Source organism: Petromyzon marinus, chromosome 49, assembly GCF_048934315.1.
Source record: "Petromyzon marinus isolate PM22_M1 ecotype Great Lakes invasive population chromosome 49, UKy_Petmar_22M1.pri1.0, whole genome shotgun sequence".
NCBI lineage: Eukaryota > Metazoa > Chordata > Hyperoartia > Petromyzontiformes > Petromyzontidae > Petromyzon > Petromyzon marinus.
Genome location: NC_133715.1, coordinates 7,732,090 through 7,753,103, shown reverse-complemented (window position 1 = coordinate 7,753,103; position 21,014 = coordinate 7,732,090). Strand labels below are relative to the sequence as shown.

General features: G+C 50.3%; 2 protein-coding genes across 4 annotated transcripts; one reads left to right on the top strand and one right to left on the bottom strand.

Moving 5' to 3' along the window:
• Positions 1–842: 842 nt before the first annotated feature.
• On the top strand, positions 843–14,107 carry JAGN1 (jagunal vesicle mediated transporter 1). Of its 2 annotated transcripts, none has more exons than XM_032972768.2 (4): positions 843–1,121; positions 7,164–7,355; positions 8,602–8,716; positions 10,652–14,107. In XM_032972768.2, exons 1-4 carry the CDS (start codon positions 1,024–1,026, stop codon positions 10,823–10,825), a joined length of 579 nt encoding a protein of 192 aa, XP_032828659.1. In that variant the 5' UTR covers positions 843–1,023; the 3' UTR covers positions 10,826–14,107. The 2 variants fall into 2 exon arrangements, with proteins under 2 accessions (XP_032828659.1, XP_032828660.1); XM_032972769.2 differs by having other exon boundaries at positions 844–1,109.
• Positions 12,982–20,873, bottom strand: LOC142931123 (uncharacterized). 2 transcript variants are annotated; one of them, XR_012947143.1, is made up of 2 exons: positions 17,103–20,873; positions 12,982–15,268 (listed from the first exon to the last, which is right to left on the bottom strand). XR_012947143.1 is itself a non-coding variant. In XM_076074667.1 (2 exons), the coding sequence occupies exons 1-2, from the start codon at positions 17,325–17,327 to the stop codon at positions 15,116–15,118; spliced, it is 378 nt and encodes a 125-aa protein (XP_075930782.1). In that variant the 5' UTR covers positions 17,328–20,863; the 3' UTR covers positions 12,982–15,115. The 2 variants fall into 2 exon arrangements, 1 of the variants encoding a protein (XP_075930782.1); XM_076074667.1 differs by having other exon boundaries at positions 17,103–20,863.
• Between the last annotated feature and the right edge of the window lie 141 nt (positions 20,874–21,014).

Below are 21,014 nucleotides of genomic sequence, written 5' to 3'. Positions count from 1 at the left end.
CAGACCTTATTGGTCAACCCGCCGTGCCCTTATAAATCTCAACGTTCATCCCACAAAGTCTCATCACAAGGGAGAAACACAAACAAATAATACACTTTTTAAAACAAATTTTGCCCGTATTGAAACGGCTGTACGCCCTTATGGACCTGAAAACTCAATTTCCCTTTACAAGAATACGGTTAAGCCGTATGGGGTTGACAGCTGTGCATCATCTGGATGTTGCTTGTACAGATGAACCTAAACACACACACACACAACTATATTGTAGATTTAAAGTTTTTGTGACTGCAGGGATCCAAACTCTTTGGTTTTTTCGGTAAAGTGACGTAAGTGAAAAATAAAATACATTAAATCACGATGTTTCGATTGCAACACAAGCAATCATCATCAGGTGGGAAAACCAAAACATTTTCTTGCTGTGGTTTTCCCACCTGATGATGATTGCTTGTGTTGCAATCGGAATGTCGTGATTTAATTTATTTTATTTTATACCTACGTGACTTTACCGAAAGAACCAAAGAAGGTATCTATATTGTACAGTACTTTCCATGCACGGTTATAATATTCTGTAATACTCATGAGACCTCCTTTGCCGGTACTAAATTATGATAATAGGGATCTCCCCTTTCTGGCAATAAAACAGATGTGAAGTTGTTTAAACACCAAACTGAAACCTTGCAAAAAGGGGAAAAACCTATTACCATTCTGTAAAACTCTACAGATAATACGGATGAATCGTGATCATCGATTATATCTGTATTATTCACCATCAATTCGATTCTCTACGCAATCTCGTCGTTAGGCTCGGCTAGGAATCGAATACACAAATAATGGAATCTAAGAATCGATCCAAGCAGTGTTCCGCCTTCCCACGTGGTTGGTTGGTTAGGGGTGGCTGGGGATGCGACCCGACCCAGTTTGGTCCGGCTCGGATTTCGGTTCGGTTCGGTTCCGTCTGACCCCCTGAACTCTGTCATTGCTTTCTTGAGTCTTTGTCTCTGTCTCTGTCTTGCCGACGTCGACATGGCGTCTGCAGCTACGCGGACTGCGGCGAACAAGAACGAGAGAGCGCGGAGAGAGACAAAGGCGGACGGGGAAGATAAATTGCGGTGTGTATCATTGTGCGTGTCTCTCTCTCTCGCGTGGTATCTGGTTAATGGATGCTCGCTAGCAGCACTCGTCCCAATAGTTATCGAATACACATTCGTCTACAGTACAGTGTGTTTCATTGTGTGTGTGTAGGGAGCGGTGGCGCAGTGATTAGCGCACTGCACACATTTCTTTCCTGAGTTCGATTCCTGACCAAGGCTAACAATGACGAATATCTAAACTTAGTCCTCCCCCCAGGTCGACTCAACCAGAATTTAGTAGCTGGGGAGACAAAGGCGGCCTGGCGTGGTACTGACCACACCACCCCCTCGTGTGCCGTTCCGGCCTTCATCAGTGCTCGCTAAGAACACTTGCCCCTACAGTCTGTTCAGGTTATAGGGGGGATCTTTGGCTTTATAACCGTACAGTATGTATGTGTTGTGTGTGTATATCGCTTAATGCAATGCGCCTGTCTGTGTTATCTCTGTGTGTCTCTGTGTTTGTATCTGTGTTGGCTTTAGCTTATACTATATCTGTGCAAGTGCATTTCTTGTGCCAAATTCCTGGCTATGCCATGCGCATACTGTAACATTAAACGTAACATACAGTACATTATTATGTAATAGTCATAATTAGCCACACGCGGGCATTTTTACATTGGCTCACTCACACACACACATAGCTCATTCAACTGAGTCTGATCCACACCCGGCACACCACATCCATTGTACCCGTTGCTACGGTTACTAGTCACCTGTTGCTACGGTTACTAGTCGCCTGTTGCTGCGGTTACTAGTCACCTGTCCCTGTTGCTACGGTTACTAGTCACCTGTTGCTACGGCTACTAGTCACTTGTCCCTGTTGCTACGGTTACTAGTCACCTGTTGCTACGGCTACTAGTCACCTGTTGCTACGGTTACTAGTCACCTGTCCCTGTTGCTATGGTTACTAGTCACCTGTAGCTACGGCTACTAGTCACCTGTCCCTGTTGCTAAGGCTACTAGTCACCTGTCCCTGTTGCTACGGTTACTAGTTACCTGTTGCTACGGCTACTAATCACCTGTCCCTGTTGCTACGGTTACTAGTCACCTGTTGCTACGGCTACTAGTCACCTGTCCCTGTTGCTATGGTTACTAGTCACCTGTTGCTACGGCTACTAGTCACCTGTCCCTGTTGCTACGGTTACTAGTCACCTGTTGCTACGGTTGCTAGACACCTGTTGCTACGGCTACTAGTCACCTGTCCCTGTTGCTACGGCTACTAGTCACCTATCCCTGTTGCTATGGTTACCAGTCACCTGTAGCTACGGCTACTAGTCACCTGTCCCTGTTGCTACGGTTACTAGTCACCTGTTGCTACGGCTACTAGTCACCTGTCCCTGTTGCTACGGTTACTAGTCACCTGTTGCTACGGCTACTAGTCACCTGTCCCTGTTGCTACGGTTACTAGTCACCTGTTGCTACGGCTACTAGTCACCTGTCCCTGTTGCTACGGTTACTAGTCACCTGTTGCTACGGTTACTAGGCACCTGTTGCTACGGTTACTAGTCACCTGTTGCTACGGCTACTAGTCATCTGTTGCTACGGTTACTAGTCACCTGTTGCTATGGTTACTAGTCACCTGTTGCTACGGCTACTAGTCACCTGTCCCTGTTGCTACAGTTACTAGTCACCTGTTGCTATGGTTACTAGTCACCTGTCTACTACTACTACGAGTTTACCAGCGGCCCGGTAACTATTCAGTGAGACATCAAGCCCTGGTCACAAAGACGAAGGTCCCCCGTGTAGCCTTAACAGACTGTTGAGGCAAGAGCTGTTTGCGAGCAGCACATATGAAGACCTGCACGGCACACGAGGAGGTGGGTGGCCAGCACCACGGCAGGCCGCCTTTGTCTCTCCAGCGGCGATGTTTACACACCGCACCAGGTACTCACTTGAGGCTCAGTCGACCTGCGGGAAGCCCAGGACCGGTTCAGGAAATCGTCACCGGTGTTGGCCGTGAGCGGGGATCGAACCCGGATCGCCGGGTTTCGTAGCGCAGCCTCGTATGAGTACCGTGGTGCGTTTGTGTCAACATCGCCACTGGGGAGACAAAGGCGGTAGGCCGTGGTGCTGGCCACCCACCCCCTCGTGTGCCCGTAGTGCCGACCTTGAGAGTTGCTGCTTCTCGCTAACAGCACTTGTCCCCAACAATCTGTTAAGGGGGGTGTTTGTCTTGGTGCTCTGGCTTTATTCACCGCTGCAGTGATGGATGCTGAAGGCCAGGGGCGGGGAACCCTTTTTTTCTGCCAAGGGCCATTTGGATATTTATATAACATCATTTGCGGGCCATGCAAAATTATCAACTTAAAAATTAGCCCGTTATATTTGGTTAAACGTTTCATTAACTCGCCCCTAATGCGATGGCTGGAACTGCTTATCTTTGGCGAGGCATGTGATGTTGTTAGCTGGTATTGATGATGTTGCTACTCGCAACTGCTTTTCCAGGTTTGCTCCTAGATTTGTTGAATTTCGAGTCCCGCCTGCGGTTGCCTTAGCAGGGCCAGAGACCCAAATGATTTCGCGGGCCTCATACGGCCCGTGGGCCGGACTTTCCCCACCCCTGCTCTAGGCAGAACCCGGCCTTTTTGCATAGCTTGCCGTATGATAGTTATTATTCTCTCTTATCCGCAACTGTGCTTATCGTGAATGCATAACCACAGTGATCTTGTTCTACTTAAGACCAGAAGCAGGTGGATCTCTTCACAATCCTGGCAAAATCGCCCGATGATGCTGGGCTGTAATTGCCAGAGAAACGGCACGATGCTTAAATTGTAAATGCTGTGGTTTTACTCTAACGCACAGGGGGGCCGAAGTAGTCACTAATTGGCACGTTTTGTCTGCGTGACAAACCTTACTGGTTGGCTGTGTCGGGTGGTGGTGGGTTAACTACACATACTTCCGCGATCTAATCCAAAGAAACCTTTATTCTTTCGTAATATTGGTCACGGAAGCCCGCGCGTCAAAATACGTTTCGTGTGCTGTATTTGGCTGCTATGGATCTCACGGTATTTGTTGGATTGGCTGTCGCTGCTCTAGCCCTTCGAGAGCATGCATTACCACTGACATAGTTCACGTCTTTCTAGCCCCTTGCAGAACATCATTGGGATGTATAGAACTGCGCTACAGTACGCAGTGTGCACTGCAGTCACAGATGCCGCAATCGCCTAGTAACTATCCGCGCATGTCAGGAGTTGGGGCGGCACTTACAGGGCAAGTCGGATCCACTGCTATGCTGGTGTGAACCTGGCAATACCAGGTTTGGTGGCTGGGTGCGGATCGTGTGGCCCTTGGGCGGATTGAGCCAGGCAGGGCTATGGGTTCGACAATCGAATAAGCAACCCGTGTGGTTCATGCTCATCGCACTGATAGAGAGTAGAGGATCACAGCTTTGCAGGGTGAGTGTCGCTGTTAGTTGAAACTTTCACTTTGATTAACCGGGTGAAAATGTCAAGAGACCAGGATGAGCAGCGTTACAAATTGACAAAAGCAAATGCAAAAAAAATTAAATCGAAGCGCATCAAAGACGCAAGTAGAAATTGGAACAGCAAAAAAGCTCTGCACCGCGTGAGAAATTGCAAAAATGTTGCACAGAGCCGGCGTCGGTCGGCTGGAGCAGACCAGATATAGGCAGACTAATATGTAATCCGACAAGGGTATGCAAATTGCAAGTTAAGTTATCGTAGGGAATCGACAGCTTGTTATCAAATTGTCAAAGGGATGGGAGAGGACACTCGTGAAGTGATGGAGTTCCATGTGGTTTGGAGGTAATTAACAGAGAATTATAACCATACAAGCGTTTGTTTTCCTTGGTGCAATGCACTTCAGTATTGTGGCGCGATCTCTGAACCAACCGAGCTACTAAACTAAACAATTTTTCTTTGTTTTACCAGGCAAAGCCCGCTGAGCTATGTAGCTGTTTTTCAGATGCGACCTGGCTATCATAAATGACAGCTCAACGAAGTGGCTTACTATCACGTGGACATTTATAGCAGCCAAATACTCTCAACGCGTGCTTCTTAATGTGGAGGGGAAAAAAACGGAGGGCCCGGACAAAAATCCACGTGACCACGGGGAGAGAGACATGCAAACTTCAAATATACAGCAGGCGTCAGGGTCGTGATCGAACCCACGATCTCCTGTACACCAGGTGAGGTAGTTAACATCTCGCCACCGTGGCGCTCCTAGCTTACCTCCAGAGTGATACTCCAATGGTGAAGCTGTGATCTTCTTGCTTTCTATAAGTGCATTAGCATTGAACACACCTGTGGCTGTGGAACATTGTATACCCCGTCTGGCTCAATCTGGCCACCCACCCTGGGTTTACCAGGTTCAAGCCGGGGAAAGTCCACCTTTCCTGGCACGAGGGCTGTGGTAAAGTCACCATCACTTAGTGGTGAGTGGCTGTTGTTGTGCGTGTGTGTGTGTTCTTCTGCGTGACTGGCAAAATAACCCCCACCTCCGTAGAGGTTGCCAGCCCCGTAACAATGTTGTGTTGTGAACAAGTGCAGCAGGTTGGCACAGTGGGGAGCACAGGTGGCGCGTCGACCAGTCATCTCAGTCAACCCATGGCACCTGGGTCTGTCTCGTGACCTGCTGCCAGCGATCCTTCCACACTTCACGTGTCCTGAAAGTGCGCCTAGCCTGACACATGCGCTGTGCTGACGTCACCGCCACTTAGTGGCATGCATGAAGAGTGCTTTCTCATGTGTGTTTACGCATACATAAATACTATGCACGTGTGCTTTCGGGTTGTACCGCGTGTTGTTCCGCACGTGACAACCCTTACTATTCGGTTGTGTCGGGTGGTTGCGGGTTTTAGCGACACATTTATATTTTGATTTAAAGCTTTCGTGACTGCAGTAATTCATATTCTTAGCTCTTTCGGTAAAGTCACGTTGAAGGGAAACAATAAAATAATAAAATATATATATAAAACAATAAAAATTCTCACGACGTTTCGACCATAACACAAAGGTCATCATCAGGTGTGTCGGTTCGCATTAATTTATTTATTTTTAAACGGTGTATTTATTAAAAAACACGTCAGCGGCACGCGCAGCGATTTGGCAGTTTATTTAGAAGGACTAGTCCATCTATGTTCTGAAAAGAGGAGGGGGGAGAACGAAAAATTGATGTATGCTGTCTGAAAGCCACTGTAAGCGTGAACAATCAATTAAGACCTGAAATGGTTTATCAAATCTTTCCAATGATTGCTAAGCCATAATCCATCTTCTCGGTTGAAATTGTCTCTGTGATTGTATATGTGGATAGCCTCATGAACGAATCTCTCATGGTAGTCAGATGGCTTAAAAAGAACCTCTGTCTTGGAAAAGTCAATGTTATGTGAGCCTACTGAATTATAACAATGATCTGCCACGGCCGAGGTGTTGGTCCTACCGTGTTTAAGGTCTGCTTTGTGTTCACGAATGCGGTCCGAGACATGGCGTTTGGTTTCTCCAATGTAACTACTACCACAGAGGCAACTTAGTTTGTAGACACCAGGGTACTGTATGTCCGGAATCACATCTTTTACAGACGGAACCAGATCACGGATTTTATGTAATGTGTTGAAACGGAGCTGGATCTTGTGTTTATTCAAGATTTTGGAGATCTTTTTTGTGATCCCCGCAATGTAGGGTAAAGTGATGGTTTTGAAAGGCTCCTCAAGAGGGTCCTTCTTCATGGTTTGAGTGATAGCTTTGCGGATTGTATAGTCGGAGTAACCATTAGCCTTAAACCGACACACCTGATGACGACCGTTTGTGTTATGGTCGAAACGTCGTGAGAATTTTTATTGTTTTATATATATTATTTTATTGTTTCCCTTCAACGTGACTTTACCGAAAGAGCTAAGAAGACACATTTATATATTTACGCAATCCAACCCAAAAAAAACCTCTTTATTATGGTTGATATTGCTCGCGAAAGCCTACGTGTCGAATATTACAATGTGGTCACAGTGAGCAATGCTCAAGTTCCGCGCGTGTGCGTCTGTTCTTACACGTGCGTGCGTGCGTGTTCTTCCCCCCCCAGCTCGTCGCTGGAGTCCGAGGTGCGCATGCTCGTGTACGTGCACGTGGCCCTGTGGGCGCTCGTTCTGCTGCAGGTCATCGTGAGCAGCCTGCGCCTCGTGCCCAGTAGCCTGGTGGCACGGCCCTACCTCTGGGAGTACCCTTACCTGCTGAGCGTGGCTCCCGCGCTGCTCACGATTGGCGCCATGCGCAGGTGAGGAGCCGGGAGGAACGGAAGTAGGGTCGTTTTGAGGACTGCAATTTTATCACGGGTACATTTTTCTTCCCGCTCACTTGCCAAAGTTTGCCAGACCGCGGCGTCGGACGCGCACGTGCGGCCTACTCTTTGTCCGTACGTATGTTGAACCTCTTTCGCACCGTCCGTAGCCAACCATGCTAATCGGAGGCGCGGGGAGGTTGAAGGACAACAAACTAAACACGCAAGGCAGTGCTAAAAGAAATGAGCTTTTCAGTCTTTTTCAATTCGCCGCAGCAGGATCGTTAACGTCCCCTGCGATGCAAGCGACGTGCGGGAGTAACGGTGAATACTCGCCGCGGCATTCGCTCCGCGGCAAGCGGCTAGCGACAGCTCGGCCGTTGTCACCGCCCCACCCATCATCGGATGTCGACTGCAACGGCAGTGGTAAAATCTCGCAGAAAGGGGAAAGCGATGGCGGTGGCATCGATGGTATTGGTCGGGATGACTTGTTGACCATGCCCCCCCCCCGGGGTTCACCGTCCTGTGGCCAGCAGCCCTTGCATTCTCCGAGTACGCACAAAGCGTAAGAAGGTTCTTCAACTTCAACTGCAGTTCGATCAACATCGGCCGTAGGCCATGCGTCTTTTAATCGTCGCAACTTTACAACCTGTAATGCGTGCACTGCAGATGCTGCCGTTTACCAAATGCAAAAAAAAAATGAACGATGTGTATATTTGTTTTCCAAACAGATGATTACGATTGTCGTGGACCTGTTGAAACATTCCCCCATCTCCGATGGTTGCCTACGTACAGTGTGAAAGAAGTTGAACATCCTGCATACAGGAAAAAGGAGTATTTTGGACTCAGCGAGGAATTTCCTGGATAAATGCGTGATGTTATAATTACCGTAGCGATACGTAAAGAATTCCACGGGAACAGCTGTAATCATAGATTTCCCCGCCCTAAACATTACACGTGCAAAACCTAACATTAACATCACAGTTTCTAGGAGCCCACGGAAATCCACGTTGGCCACGTGGTGCGTGATCTGTCGCACAACACGCACATTGACAGATTTACGCAATTAGTGAATAATTTGCCACACATCTTGTAAAACCATTTTATTAAAGTTTCGAGCATTTCCAACAACACATCCCTGTCGCTAAGCGCGTGCGTGGTGTACATGCTGTAACCGCATTGTTGTTGACACGACCCTCGTTACCCCTCCCCGTGACCTTGCGACCTCCCGTGACCCGACCAGGAGGAGCACGTACCACATGGTCCTTGCCATGGCGATGACGTCGCTCGTGTCGCTGGGCCCGCTGGTCTACGGTAGCGTCGAGATGTTCCCCATGGCCAGGCAGCTCTACACGCAGGTAATGACGATCATTAAAATTGTTTAAATTATTAATCGTTCGTTTCACAGTCCGCTTGTCCTGGCGAGGGTTGCGGCGGCAGCGTGTTGAGTAGGGCGGTCCAGACCTCCCTCTCCCTGGCGACAGACTCTCACACTACACTACTATACACTACACTCTATACACTACACTATACACTACACTATACACTACACTATACACTACACTATACACTACACTACACACTACTATACTATACACAGACTCTAGCTCTTCCTGGGGAATTCCTAGGCGTTCCCAGGCCAGCCGAGCGACATTGTCCCGTCAGCGTGTCCTGTGCCGGTCCCGGGGTGTTCACCCAGGGGGAAGTGCCCGGCACGGAACGTGGACGATGGGGAGGGAGAGTACAAGCAACCTCCCGAGCGACAAACCCGGGGCCAGCTGACCTCGGTGTAGGTCGTGGGTTTGATCCCGACCCTGACACCTCCTCTATCCCCACCCCGAATCCCTCCTGCGTCCACAACCGAAGCCGTTTGTCGACAGCAGGTCTAGTGTGGGGTGCCTTGTTGGCAAGATGTTAACTCCCTCGCCTGGTGTACACGAGGTCGTGGGTTCGATCTCGACCCTGACGCCTGCTGTATATTTGGAGTTTGCATGTCTCTCTGTCCGTGATCACGTGGAATTTTCCCCGGGTCCTCTGGTTTTTCCCTCCACATTTAGAATCAACATGTGTTTATAGCATTTGGTTGCTGTAATTTTCCACGTGATAAGCCACTTTGTTGAGCTATCATTTGTGATATCCAGGTCGCTCCTGAAAGAGCTATATAGCTCAGTGGGGCCTTACCTGGTAAAATAAAAAAATGGTTTAAATTGTTTAGTTTAGGGACCGGGGAAAGATGACTACACTGCCCTACTCATGTATTTTTATGGGGGGGGGGGAAGGGGAGGTGGCGGGGGTGTAATTTTCATTTGTAAAGTAGCACATGACTTAGATTCCAATGCGCCACCTTGTATGGAAAGCAAGAAATAAACGGAACCTGCAGAGTACACAGCCAGAACTAGCGTGGGTGGGTGGGGGTGCGAAGGCGAATTCAAAGAGGTGAGTTTTCGAGACGGATTGAAATATATCTAACGACTCGGATTGTCTTTGTAGCAAAAGGCAGAGCGTTGTTCCAGAGCTTGGGAGGTGCACTGGCAAAAAGGCCAATCAGCCCCTGCCGGAACAGAGCCTTGACCTCGGAGTACTGAGTAGAAGGCGACCCGAAGATCTAAGAGACGTCCTTGGTCTATAAAGATGGATCAGATGCTGTAAATACTGCGGGGTCTAACCCATTGGGTGCCCTGTAGGTCAGCAGGTGCGTCCAACCCCTCCGGATTTGTTTGCATGATTTTATCCTATTTTCCAATAAACGCAGATGCAGAGCACAGGCCCAAGTGCCGGGACCTGCTCCGGCTTCCGTGGATCTTTTTTCCGTTTCAAATGAATCCCTGTTGAATCTCTCGTCGAGCTGCCACTCGAGCGCTGATGGAGGTGCATTCAACTCCGTCACTTTAAAAGTCTTTTGTTTAAAAGTCTTTTGTTTTGGTCAATAGTTTGTTGTTCTTCCACCGCACCGCCTATTAGCACAGTTGGGTACGTACGGTAGCCGACCGTGCTAATGTACATGCATTCGATAGTAAGGTTTCGAACTCGTGCCAGACAGTGCGGCAGGACACACTGCCTGGGTTTAAAATGGTAAGCTGACATTGAGTGGCGTGCAACCGCCACCTCGTGGAAATTCCTGGCAGTGCCGCCAGGAATTCCTGTTGCGGATGGAACTGCGACCGTGCAATCTGTGCAAATCCGCAGCCCCCGCCGAAGACTTGTGTGTCCACCTCTCTGCGTCGGCCACTCCCTGTGAATTTCGTTCGCGAAACGAGCACCGCTTGCGCGTGCGTTTTTGCGTGCGTGTGCAGGGAAAGGTGTACCGCCACATCCTCGGCTTCTCGGCCGTGTCGGTGCTGTACTTCGCGATGGTGATCGCCGTGCAGGTGCACGCCTGGCAGCTCTACTACTGCAAGCAGCTGCTGCAGGTGTGGTCCTCCGCTCCCACCCAGGAGGCGCCCGCGGGCCAGCGCAAGAGCCAGTGACGTCCCCGAAGAACCCCCCCACCTCCGTCGCCGCCGCCGCCGCCACCGTCCACCCCACCCTCTGCTTTTGCCTCTAAATTCACGGGGGTGTCAGGCAGCACCTTCTCTCCTCCGTGACCTCGCCCCGTCCGGGAAGTGCAGTCGGGAGTCGGGTGGTGATCTGCGTGCAAACCGAGCCGCACCGGTGCCGTGCAGCGATGTGCGTTGTTGAGTCGCACTACGCTCCCTGGCCTTCCAGCGACTCGCGCTGACCGGCATGGTGAAGTACGGTCAGATATCTCCCACGGCCTGGCACAGTGGGGGGGGAGGGCCGGCCTTCATCCAGCAGTGGGTTGACATGGGGTTGTACGTGGGCGGTCTTGTTAAATTATTGTTTTGCTTCAAACTGTTTTAAATTGCTTTTGTTAACGTCGGCATTATGTTTCCGATGTGCATATATATATTCCCATTAAGGTATGAATCGATTGTCGGTGACCCGGGTCACCATCGTGACCTGGGGGTGCCAAAACCTCCATAACTCCGAAACCAGAAGGCCTATGAACAGGGGCGGAGCCAGGGGGGGGTGACAGGGGTGACATTCTGCGTGTAAGTGTACGACACTCGGTCTGGCGGACTCCGTACAACTGCATTGTCAGAGTGTGTCGCCAACCGATGGCGTCTAGTTCAACAGCCTGACTCTCTAATCATTCTTGAAATTAAAATTTGTTGAATGTCACCCCGGCCTGAAATCCTGGCTCCGCCCCTGCCTATGAAGACGGGAGATGTCACTGAGCCCGATACGCACGCCAAATATGGACATAAAAAACACACGCAAAAACACCCATAAAAAAGGGGCGCTGCTGGGGATTTGTGCGTGGCAACGGCTGTTTATCGCTTGTTTTGAAAGTACATCGGGATGCTGGTCTGGTCATTCCCCAGCACGTTCTGCTTCTTACGGGGGCGGCCGCCCTTGTCTTTGGGAGCGAGACCACTTGGAGGCAATGGCGCACCAGGCGCTCTCTTGGTACGGCCGGCGGTCACGGTCGTTGTGGCAGGATAGACATCGTCGTCATCATCGCTCCCAGCGTCGCCCTCCGGCAGGACAGGGTGGTGGTACCAGCGATGCTCCCAGAAAAAAAACCTTAAACTATGCCCGGCCCACCAATATTTTGCGGTGACCCGGGCTACCGCCAATAGATTCATATGCTCGCAGCTAGCAGGAGGCTTTGTACGGTTTATAAACTTTTCCACAATGAACCGTCATTTAAGAGGCCTGTGGTGGGCCATGCACATGGCTGCCTGTAATCCAGCACTGGAGGAGGCGGCAGCGAGGGTTGGTGGCTCACACGCAGATGTCGCGGAAGTCGCTTCCCGCGGACGACGCAGGCGCCCGTACCCTGGCTCGCCGGGAGAAAGGCGGCACAGCAAAAAATGTGGGCTCCACCCGTCTCCTCTGTGTGGCATGGAGTGTTGCCCCCATCTCCGGGCGCTCCGGTTTCTTCCCACACGTAAACACTCGTTGACTGGCCAATAACACCTTTGGATATACAGAGCGACCTCAGAGAGCTCGGGCGATTGTTGGCGCCGGCTCGTCGCGTGGCCACTGCCTTGCCGCGTTGTCTGCGGTGCCTCGCGCCTCCCCAAGTCGTTCTCCGTCGTCGAGGGAGTGAGCGAGCATTGTGCAGCACGTTCCAAGTTGAACTTGTATTATTATTGCGACAAAAGGGCTCTCCGATGCGTTTTTCGGGCTGTATCGCGTGCGGCTCCGCGTGATGCCCGACGTTCTGCCTTCACTCCGTCTCGGTGGCGAGCTCTACGGCAAAACCGCGAACAGCAGCGCAGAGTGATATTTAAAACGATCGTTGGAAAAAAAGTCAAATGTGTCTCAGTACAAGCTGGCGAGCTTTCGCAATTCTTATAACTGTTGAGTTTTATATCGTGATATGCGGTTAATACTTAACGCGGTTCTGGCTCGTGATTTTTTTTGTTTATTTGTGATTTCCGTAGCAACATTCCAGAGAACGTTTTTAAGTCCACGTACTGATTGGAAAAGGTCATTTCGCTGTTGCTGGCTTGTTTCATATTTTGTATTTGTGTTGAATTTAACATTGTGTTGAGTGCAGAATTGTATTTTTTAACCCATGAAGAGAAATAAAAAAATTAATGCCACCAACATATATTTTAAAAGCTCCACATTTATATTCTTGGTTCTTTCGGTAAAGTCACGTAGAAGGGAAACAATAACATAATACAAATATAAAACAATAAAATTATCACGACGTTTCGACTGCAACACAAGCAATCATCATCAGGTGTGAAAAACCACAGCTCCACATTTGTTTATTTCCGTGTAATTGTCCATATGTAGAGATAGATTATGACCATTTCTTTTTCGTTTTAATTTAGACTTACATTGGTGAAACATCCCAAAAAATATAGGACCACAAAGCTTGCGTAAAGTGCTGGCATCGGTTTCTGGCTGCCTTCCCTGCTTGTCGGCGATTTAATTAAGACCGGCATTGTGAGATGCAGTTTGCTATGAACGAAGTGATAAAATAACATCATTTGGAACTTTCCCTGCTCAACAGTCAAATGCAGTGTTAACTGCCCAGCCAATGCACTCAGTGTAACGTGCAGATCCTAATAATGTGCAACAAAATATATAAGTATTGTCTCCTTCACGTGTCCACGGCCATCTGGAACGCTCTTCCTTCCGATATTAGGAAGCCATTGGAGCTATGCACTTTTAAATCTAGATGAAAAACTTTTTTATCGAACTGCTTTTTGTGTTAAGTTTTGTTGTGCTTCCCCCGCAACTCTGATAATTATCACGGTTGGCTACTTAGAGTACGACAAAAGTTCATCATACATAGTTTAATAATGAGTATGAACCTTTCACCCGCATTGATCTTTAGACGAGACTTTGCAGCCTTCATTGTTCAGCGTTTCAATAATTCCCTGCTATTCATTGCCATTCGTTTATACAATGACGATGATGTCATTGGCAAATGTAAGATGGTTAATATCTCAAGTCGTGGTTTTGCATTTAATTCTCCAATATCAGTTTTTATTTATTTTCGTATGTATGTTGAACTTACTTTGCACTGCACGTAGCCAACCATGCTGCCTCTTTTGATTTGTATTTTGTTTATGCGATATCGGTGCAGCTGTTCAAACTACAAGTTTAACTTCTATATTTGATTGAAAAAATAAGGCTTTCGTGAGAGATTTGAATGACTGCATCAATGTTTCTACCGCAGGTGTATATTTTTTAATCGTCAATACAAGCCAGGCATCATGGTATCTGATGTTGATTTGTCTTTTGTGGAATCTGATTAATTTATGGATGATCTTTGGCTTAGGCCTGTAAATGACGTGGCCAAATCTGTGTCATTAAAAACCCTCCACCACCCGACTTAAACAAATGACTTGCCACGTGGTGTACAGGCCGTCTTGCAACGTGTCAATAATTGTCCGCGCAACCAAATTCCATCCACTGGTGCGGTGTTCTGAATAACACCGATTTGGTCATGTCAGCGCATACCGTGGCCGAATCCAAACATGGATGAAGAATCATAATCGTGGCTCCAAAGACGCGTTCGTTAGAACCTCTTTGGCGCAGTGTGTGTTTGTGTGTGTGGACGACGCAAAAAAGAGCAACTAAATACAAGATACAGAGAGTAGGGGGAAAAAAAACCCCGGTCAAAAATGAGACCCACTTGTACTGCAATGTTGAACCCACGTCGCAGCTGTTAGTGGACGGGAGTGTTTTGCCGGCATGTGTGGGGAGCGGTAGCGTAGCGGTGAGCTTTGAACCCGGCGACCCGAGTTGGATTCCCGCTCATGGCCAACACAAGTGACGATTATTTTAAGCGGTCCTGGGCCTCCCCTAGATAGACTCAGCCTCAAATGAGTACCTGGTGTGGTGTGTCAACATCGCCACCAGGGAGACAAAGGCGGCCGGGCGTGGTGCTGGCCACCCATTTTCTTGTGTGCCGTGCCGGCCAACAGTCTGTTAAGGTTATAGGGGGGGATCTTTGTCTTTGTGGGGAGTAAACCGGAGCATTCAGAGACAATCCACCAGGGCCACGCGTGCGATGAGATCACGGACCTCCTACTTGCTGCACTGCAGTTTTCCTCGCCATCCTGCAGCACACAAGGGGGTTTTGGAGTTGCACATTTCGGATCACTATCACTTGTTCTCTTACTGAATCTCACCTCATCCGCCCCCCCCCCCCCTTCGAATTCGTGATAAGCCACTTTGTTGTGTACACGTTGAAGCTGTGTCCACGTTGAAGCTGTGTATGTGCATCAAGCCCGCTTTTTGCTCTCCTCCTGTCTCTTCCCCTCGGTCTTGGCTTTCTTCTCTGACGAGGCCGCGGGGTTGTTGCTCTTGTGGCCCTGCCCACGCGGCTTCTTCTCACCCCCTCCACGCTCTTTAGGCCCCTCAACGCGTGGTAGAATCTGTGGGGAAACCGGGCAGTGAGTGGTGTGGTTAGTAACAACTATTTTTGAAAGAGCCGCCCTCCTAACACGAAACTTTTTTTTATTTGACCAGGCATGGCCCATCGAGCTCTAGCTCTTTTGCAGAAGCGACCTGGCCACAAATGATAGACCCACGAAGTGACCTATCGTGTAGGAATGTCTACTCTGAACCAAGGAGCACCAGCCAGGGTTATTCGGAGCCAGGGTCTGGCCAGACGGTCACTACTGAATTGCTGAGCGCAGGGCGTGCACATCGGAGGTGAACTTTGACACTTTTTTTGCACATTGGCAGGGCGTGAGAGTCTTGCTCACTGCACAGGTATGGGACTCGCACGATCAGATAAGAGACTTTACGGGAGAATCGTCAAACGCCGAGGAACGTAGACGTGATTTGTCACGAGTTCAGAGTTGAGGTTTTAAAAATATGATCCGGCAGAAGCTTGTCAAATGTCAGGCAGGTTTTTTTTTACCGATCTGGCATCTCTCGGTGCTGCGAAGGAGGGCCATTGCCCGAAACGTCACCCATTATACACTTTTAAGGCCACAGTTGTATTGACGAATGCGTTGAGCTTTGGTGACAAATGTGGATTTGTTGGCATATTATTACGTTTTGTCATATATATTTTTTACCTAGAAAAGCCTTCCCGAGTCTCATGACTCCTTTTCAGGAGGGTCCTGCCCGGTTTTGGGAGTACAGTCGTGGGCGGTGTTTGCTTCGTAAGTATATCTACAGCATATATATATAAAATGTTGGTATATAAACAACAGTGATACGCTAAACGTGTAGCATTCAACAACGCGTATAAATCTGATACGGAAAACAAGTATTGCATTGGTCTAAACGTGCGAGTCCACTGCCGAATTAGCGGCCCTCCCCACGCACGCGCGGGGGGTGATGGCTACTTGACCAAACCTTGGCAACATCACCCTCGGTAGAGTACAAAAAAAGTGCAATTCCCCCCCCCCCCCCGTATAGCCTACACCAGCGGTTCTTAACCTTCACTGCAGCCTTGCACCCCTTTGGTCCTCAATCGTGAAAACAAAATCATCGTGTTAATAAAAGCGTCGGGTTTGATGAAACGAAGTAAGTTGTAACTTGCGTGTCCGCGGTTTTATTTGCGTTGTCGATGATTTACCTGCGAGCAGAAATCTGCCCACGTCTCGCCACCCCCAGAGAGGGGGGGCATCTCGCACACCTTGAGGGTGCGTGCAAGCACACACTGAGAGTGCGTGCAAGCACACCTTGAGGGTGCGTGCAAGCACGCCCTGAGGGTGCGTGCAAGCACGCCCGGGGGGTTCGTGTAAGCACGCCCTGGGGGTGCGTGCAAGCACGCCCTGGGGGTTCGTGTAAGCACGCCCTGGGGGTGCGTGCAAGCACGCCCTGGGGGTTCGTGTAAGCACGCCCTGGGGGTGCGTGCAAGCACGCCCGGGGGGTTCGTGTAAGCACGCCCTGGGGGTGCGTGCAAGCACGCCCGGGGGGTTCGTGTAAGCACGCCCTGGGGGTGCGTGCAAGCACGCCCTGGGGGTTCGTGTAAGCACGCCCTGAGAGTGCGTGCAAGCACGCCCTGGGGGTGCGTGCAAGCTGAGTCGACCTCGGGGAGGCCCAGGTACCGATTCAGATAACCGTCGCCGGTGTTGGCCGTAAGGTTTGCAGGACCCCGAGCAAGGCTTCATTTCTCACGCGATATATTCCGGAATGTGTTGCTTAGCTAGCTTGGAGCAAAGGATTCTCGGCATAAGGCACTACCACTAGAATACAAGGTACGCCTATTCCCATGCCAATATATTATTGTCCCCGCACAGCGGCACGCACCTGGTACGAGAGGTAGGCAGTTATCGCGAAGGCCATGAATCCGGTCACCCCTCCGAGTGCCCGGCAGACGACCTGCCCCACCAGGAACACCGTGGCCACGATGGCAGAGGCCCTGCCGTCGAGCCGCAGCTTGTTTTGCCGGGTCCCCCAGGCCACCAGGGCGAAGTAGAGCACGGCCACGGCTGGGTAGAACGCTTCCAGGGTGCCCTCGCCGATGGCCCCCATGGTTTTTCGTGGCTGTAGGCAGGCAAGGGCGCGTTCCGCGTGCGGGCGTGTGTGTGTGGCCCCAGGTCGATCTCGGGTACAAAGGGTGAACGAATGCTGAGTGTGGTATTTCTAAGATGTGTGTGTGTGTGCATCTCTATGTGTGTGTGTCTGTGTGTATGCATGTCCGTGTGTATGTATCGATTCACGCTCAAGCGCAACACCAGTGACGAATATCGGAACGGGTCCTGAGACACGAATCACGTTCCATGTGCCGTGTCGGCCTTCATAGGCGCTCGTGAACAACACTTGCCCCAACAGTCTGTGAAGGCTATGCGGGGGATCTTTGCTTTGCAGACCTTTGAGTGGTGTGTGTGTGTGGTCCCCTCGTGTGCCTCGGTGGGATTTCTCCGGGCACGTGGTACTTGTAACCATTTGATGGGATGCTGCTGTGGTTGTCATGGTTAGCACGCTGGACTTACCATTCACAAGACGGGCCATTGCCCGAAACGTCGCACGTTGTGTATTATTTGTTTTTGTGTTTTTTTCATGCTACATTGTTATTGAAGACTGTGTTGAGTTATAAAAAAAATAATTCACAATTCAAAGGAGGTCCTCGGTTCGTCGATTCTACGTCCCGGCGCGGCATTTGAAAACAACGGGGAAAGTTTCTTTCTGGCTGCTCCCCTGCCGCGAATCCCTCCCGCGTCCGTCCACCACCGAAGCCGTTAACTACCTCGCCTGGTGTACACGAGGTCGTGGGTTCGGTCCCGACCCTGACGCCTGCTGCTGTATATTTGGAGTACGCGTGTCACTCTCCAGGTAGTCGGGTGGATTTTTCTCGGGGTCCTCCGGTTTTCCCCCTCCACGAATAGAATCAACATCACGCGTTTAGAGTATTTGGCCAGTATACATTTCCACGTGATAATCCACTTGATTGAGCTATCATTTGTGGCCAGGTCGCTTCTGAAAAAAAACAGCTGTATAGCTCAGTGGGCCTTAACCTGGTAAACATTTTTAAAGTTTGTAGTTCGGTAGGGTAAAGTGTGGGTACTCCAAAAATCTTACCTAAAACGTCTGTCCAGTTGAGGCCAACTTCCAGCAGCTGTGGCACGAGTAATTGCAGGGGCTGCCCCTTTTTCACCTGGCACGTACAGCCTCCCCTACGCCTTGCGTGGCCGGGCCGTGAGAGATTTGTGGACCATACTTCACCATGCTGGCCAAGGCGGGTTGGTAAAGGTGTAAGCTGTCTTGCGAATGACGTTTGAATACCGCTTGATTAAGCCATAGTAGAGGTTTTCTGGGTTAGATCGCGTACATATATAAATGTGTCGTTAAACTCGCCCCCACCCGACACAGCCAACTAGTAAGGGTTGTCACGTAAACAGAACGTGGCCAATTCGTCGCTAGTACAGCACACCGATGTGTTGGAGAGCCAAGCCACAACATATACAATCTGAGTACGACGTTTCGCCAGCAATTACAACTAGCTTCATCAGGCGACAGCCAAAAAACCTCTACTATGGATGATATTGGAAGCCTATGTGTTAAACACTTGCTTAAGCTTGACTCATTTAATAGGGACAATAATATATTATTAGCATGGCAAAGGCGTATCTTGTTTTCTAGTGGTAGTGCCTTACGCCGATAATCCTTCACTCCAAGCTAGCTTAACAACACATTCCGGAATATATCGCGTGAGAAATTAAGCCCTGCTTGGGGTCCAAACCCACCTCCCCCTCGCCCTCCCGCCTTACAAAACTGGGAACGCAGCACTGACCTCCCCTGCATCATCCTGGGGGGGCACTTGGACCGTTCCATCTCCACGTGCGCCGTCTCCACCACCCCCGCCGCCACGGGAGCGTGCGGCGGCTGCGGCGACGTTCACCGTCGCGGCATCCGGCAAGGCCATCAGCGCGGCGTGGTTGCTCCGGATCAAGCAGCAGGCGTTCGCGGGGTCACCTGGGGCGCGCGGCGGACCCTGGCGATCTAGGGGACACCGAGACGTGGCCGCCCGTCTGTAGGCGTCCTTGGCCCAGCGCTCGGCCTGCCTGCTCCGAACGTGGTCGAAGGTGGCCGCGAAGAGGAGGAACCCGAAGAAGCCACAGAGGACGAGGAGATAGAGGGCCGAGCCAGCTGCCTCGGCCGACGCCAGCTGCTGTTGCTGCTGTTGCAACTGTAGGTGATGGTCGTGGTCGTGGTTTGACTCCGGGTCCTCAGTGCCCGTGGCAGGTTCGTGGTGCGTGGCGTTTGGGGTGCGAGGCGAGGGCAGAAGATTCCCCGTGGCGTTCGACAGAGACGCCTCCTCCGTGAGGTCGAGGAGGGTGATGATGATGATGATGAGGAGGAGGAACGTGGATCCCGTAGCCCGCGCAGGGGGCAACGTCCCCATCACTAGTGCAGCCTCTCGACTCGAGTGGGTTCGGAGTCGCCGATGTTGACGGGGCTTGAAGCGTGACGTGGAGGTGGCCCCGTCAATTTTGCTAAGAGAGTTTAAAAACAACAAAAAAAACGAGGTGATTTTGACTGCGAGTGGGACGGAAATCGTCAAGCGCAATGACGACGATGATTGACAAACCGAGTCCAATGTGCGAGTGACTATGACGAGGTGAACTTAACGAGTCCGATTGAATGAGGAACGTCGTCAGAGACTGCAGTTTTGCGCAGAGGAAGACCAAACGACTGTTAGAACAAATACATGCCGCCATCGCCACCATCAGCATCAGCAGCCACGATCGATCCACTGCTGGATGAAGGCCAAGCTGTCGCCATCCCCATCGCGGTCCCACGATGCAACAATCCAGCCGAGTTGGCGCATGCCCAGGGTCGTCTCATCGCTCCATCTCCCCCGGTGGGACGTCCTCTCTGGGTCGGCTGCCTCCTCCTTTTGGTCGTCATTCAGTCGGTGCGTCTTCGCCCAGCGCACATCATCATCATCATCTCCATCATCATCATCCCCATCATTATCATCATCACTAATAATATATTTGTTTTTGGGGTTTGGTCGCGTAAATATAAATGCGTCGTGAAACCCGCCACCACCCGACAGAGCCAATCAGCAAGGGTTGTCACGTCAACACAACGTGGCCAATTCGTTACTAGTACAGCACATTGGTGTGTTGGAGACTAAACCCACGACATTTATAATTCGAGTACGACGTTTCGCCACCTTTATATTTACACGTTTCTAACCCCAAACAAACCAAAAAAAACCCACTCTCTATTTATTGATAACATTCGTCGTCAAATAATCCTCCGTCCTACGCGTTCAACTGACTAACCCATCATCCCTACCTAGCCGCGTGTCCTGCACAAGCCCTGGACATCTTCGAGCGTACGAGGTGACCTCATAAGAGACTGCCCACTCGTAGCCGTACGCAAGGAGGGGGCGAACTCGCTATTTATTCCCAGGGCTTGTGCACTGATGGAATGTTGTTCATTAACTTGATGTAGTGGGGGTAGTAATTTAATGTTTCATATTTTCCATGCCCTCTCGTTGCCCTTCGAGTGGGCTCGGTGGAGACATTTCTTGTTATCGCCCCCGTTATTAAATGGTGTAATGGGCCCACAGCGACTCGGAGTGAGTGAGAGAGATGTAATGGCGTGTCACATTAATTGAACACACAAAGATAACTTTATATAGTGATGCTGCTGCTGTCACTGCATTGGCAGTGGTTGCGCAAAGTACATCTAACAAAGTAACCTCAT

Bases quoted from the DNA above. Each gene is read 5' to 3' on its own strand.
- JAGN1 (XM_032972768.2), top strand. From the start codon at position 1,024: ATGGCGTCTGCAGCTACGCGGACTGCGGCGAACAAGAACGAGAGAGCG. The intron at 7,356-8,601 runs GTGAGGAGCCGG...TGACCCGACCAG, and splicing joins ACGATTGGCGCCATGCGCAG to GAGGAGCACGTACCACATGG. The intron at 8,717-10,651 runs GTAATGACGATC...GTGCGTGTGCAG, and splicing joins CCAGGCAGCTCTACACGCAG to GGAAAGGTGTACCGCCACAT.
- LOC142931123 (XM_076074667.1), bottom strand. From the start codon at position 17,327: ATGGGGGCCATCGGCGAGGGCACCCTGGAAGCGTTCTACCCAGCCGTG. The intron at 15,269-17,102 runs GTGCGTGCCGCT...GTTTCCCCACAG, and splicing joins CTGCCTACCTCTCGTACCAG to ATTCTACCACGCGTTGAGGG.